The 1,786-nt window shown below is 49.3% G+C and overlaps 1 protein-coding gene across 1 annotated transcript; it reads left to right on the forward strand.

The window, feature by feature from the left end:
- Positions 1-76: 76 nt before the first annotated feature.
- LOC119429941 (transcription factor HIVEP3) lies at positions 77-1,657 on the forward strand (the record flags this gene model as incomplete). Its single annotated transcript, XM_037697430.1, has 2 exons — positions 77-711; positions 919-1,657. Coding segments are annotated over 2 exons (1,298 nt in total), but the record flags the coding sequence as incomplete, so codon positions are not given.
- Positions 1,658-1,786: the final 129 nt, after the last annotated feature.

Here is a 1,786-nt window from a genome sequence, read left to right on the forward strand (position 1 = left end):
ACTCTAAACTATCTATCTATTGTATAGTTTAGAGTCACAAAGATGTTAATGTTTTCTTTATCTGTGCTCAAAACAGGAAGCGAGGAACATGTTTTCGGCTCCGAGGAACAGGAGGAGCATCAGTTCTCCGATGTGGAAGAATCTGACAATGAGGAGGACGAGGAGGACGAGGAGACCACCTACCATGAAGACCCACTGTCCTCTTGTTCATCAGACAACCACCCATCAACAGGGGGGCACTCGAGCTGCAGTCGGCGCTCCCAGCAGGGCACTCCTGATCCGGATCATAGTCCGAGTCCCATTCAGGAACTCTCCCTGCGTGGCATCTGGCCCAGCAGGCGAGTGGTCTCGCCAGGCAGGAGGAGAGCACTGTTTTCCCGGCGGGGCTGGAAGGCCTGTCCAAGAGCTTTCTCCCCCAGCAGTGAGAGCTGCTCTCCCAGCCGCAGTCTCTCCCCTCGCCTGGAACTGTCCTCTCCAATCCACAGCTTGTCCCCCAGGACTGAGCTGTCCTCGCCCAGCCTACACTTGTCACCGTCCCCTGAGAGAAGGCCATCTCCCATCAGACCCATCTCTCCTCTTCGACCCACTTCACCCAGCTGCTACCAAGCATCTCGAGAGCGGACCCCTCCACCACCACTGGGGGTGCAGCATAAAACCCCTGGATACTTGCCTTGGGAGAGTCCTGGTAAAAAAGGAGGTCCCATCAAACTGGTCAGTTCTTTATTTTATATATATAGATATATAATAAAAAAAAACATTATATTACACATAGATCTGTAGACATTTAAACAGGAAACAATGATAATGATTTAAAAAAATGGTAATGACTATGACAAATACAAATGTTTTCTCTGCATTCTGTTCAGTACTTTGGGTCTGGGCTGAGCTGTTAAAATAAACTGTCTGCTCCCTCTGCAGGAGAAAAGTGGAGCAGCGGGAGAAGGGCCATCATCCTCAGAAACCAGTTTGTTCCCATCTGCTTTCCGTCTTTCCACCAGCGAAAGTTATCCCATCGTACAAAGGTCAGACAACATCTTCAGCCACCTCCCCCTGCACTCCCAACAAGCCAGGCTCCCCTACCTGATGATACCAATCGGCGGTATCCAAATGGTACAGGCCAGACCCAGCTCCCACCCTACTACACCCTCATCTCCAACATCTCCCCCACTGGAGGGGCCATCACTGGCCCGCTTTGAACAATACTGGGGCGGGACCCCCAGAACTCAAAGGTTTAGGACTCCTGGAGATAACTGGTCAGAGCACCAGGCAGCAGGAACCAGCCAGCCAGTGCAACACAGTCTTAGCACAGCACTTATACGTTCCAAACCAGAAATGGAGACCACAGACTTAAAGCAATATGGCAGCTCACAAAGCTCCGTCCACACCCACAAGTCTGCTGATGAGACCACCGAACACGGTGCCAGAGACAGTAAAACACAAGCGCCCAGCTTCAGACTAGGAGCCGCCGTAGCCTCGCGTACTATAGGACAGCCAACGGAGCAGGAGACTCTACCATCCAGTAGTCATCCGGTGGAGCAGGAAGTTAAAGGGGAAGCAGCAAGAACAGACCAGTGCACCTAACAGTGTTGACACCTTGATGCATCTTGCATCCCGCTTTGGTTGCTACACTACTCTTGTTTTATATGGCTTTGTTTTTATACAAGTTTCAATACTATTGCTAACTTAAATGTTTCTTCTTTGGAAATATTCAGGTTTGTTATGAAAAAATGCACTTTTTCTGTGTGACAATATTGTTTCTGTAAATGTGTATGTATATATATATATA

The sequence above is a fragment of the Nematolebias whitei genome, unplaced genomic scaffold (genome assembly GCF_014905685.2).
Source record: "Nematolebias whitei isolate Nwh7 unplaced genomic scaffold, NemWhi1 Nwh_scaf_11520, whole genome shotgun sequence".
In the NCBI taxonomy this organism is placed as follows: domain Eukaryota; kingdom Metazoa; phylum Chordata; class Actinopteri; order Cyprinodontiformes; family Rivulidae; genus Nematolebias; species Nematolebias whitei.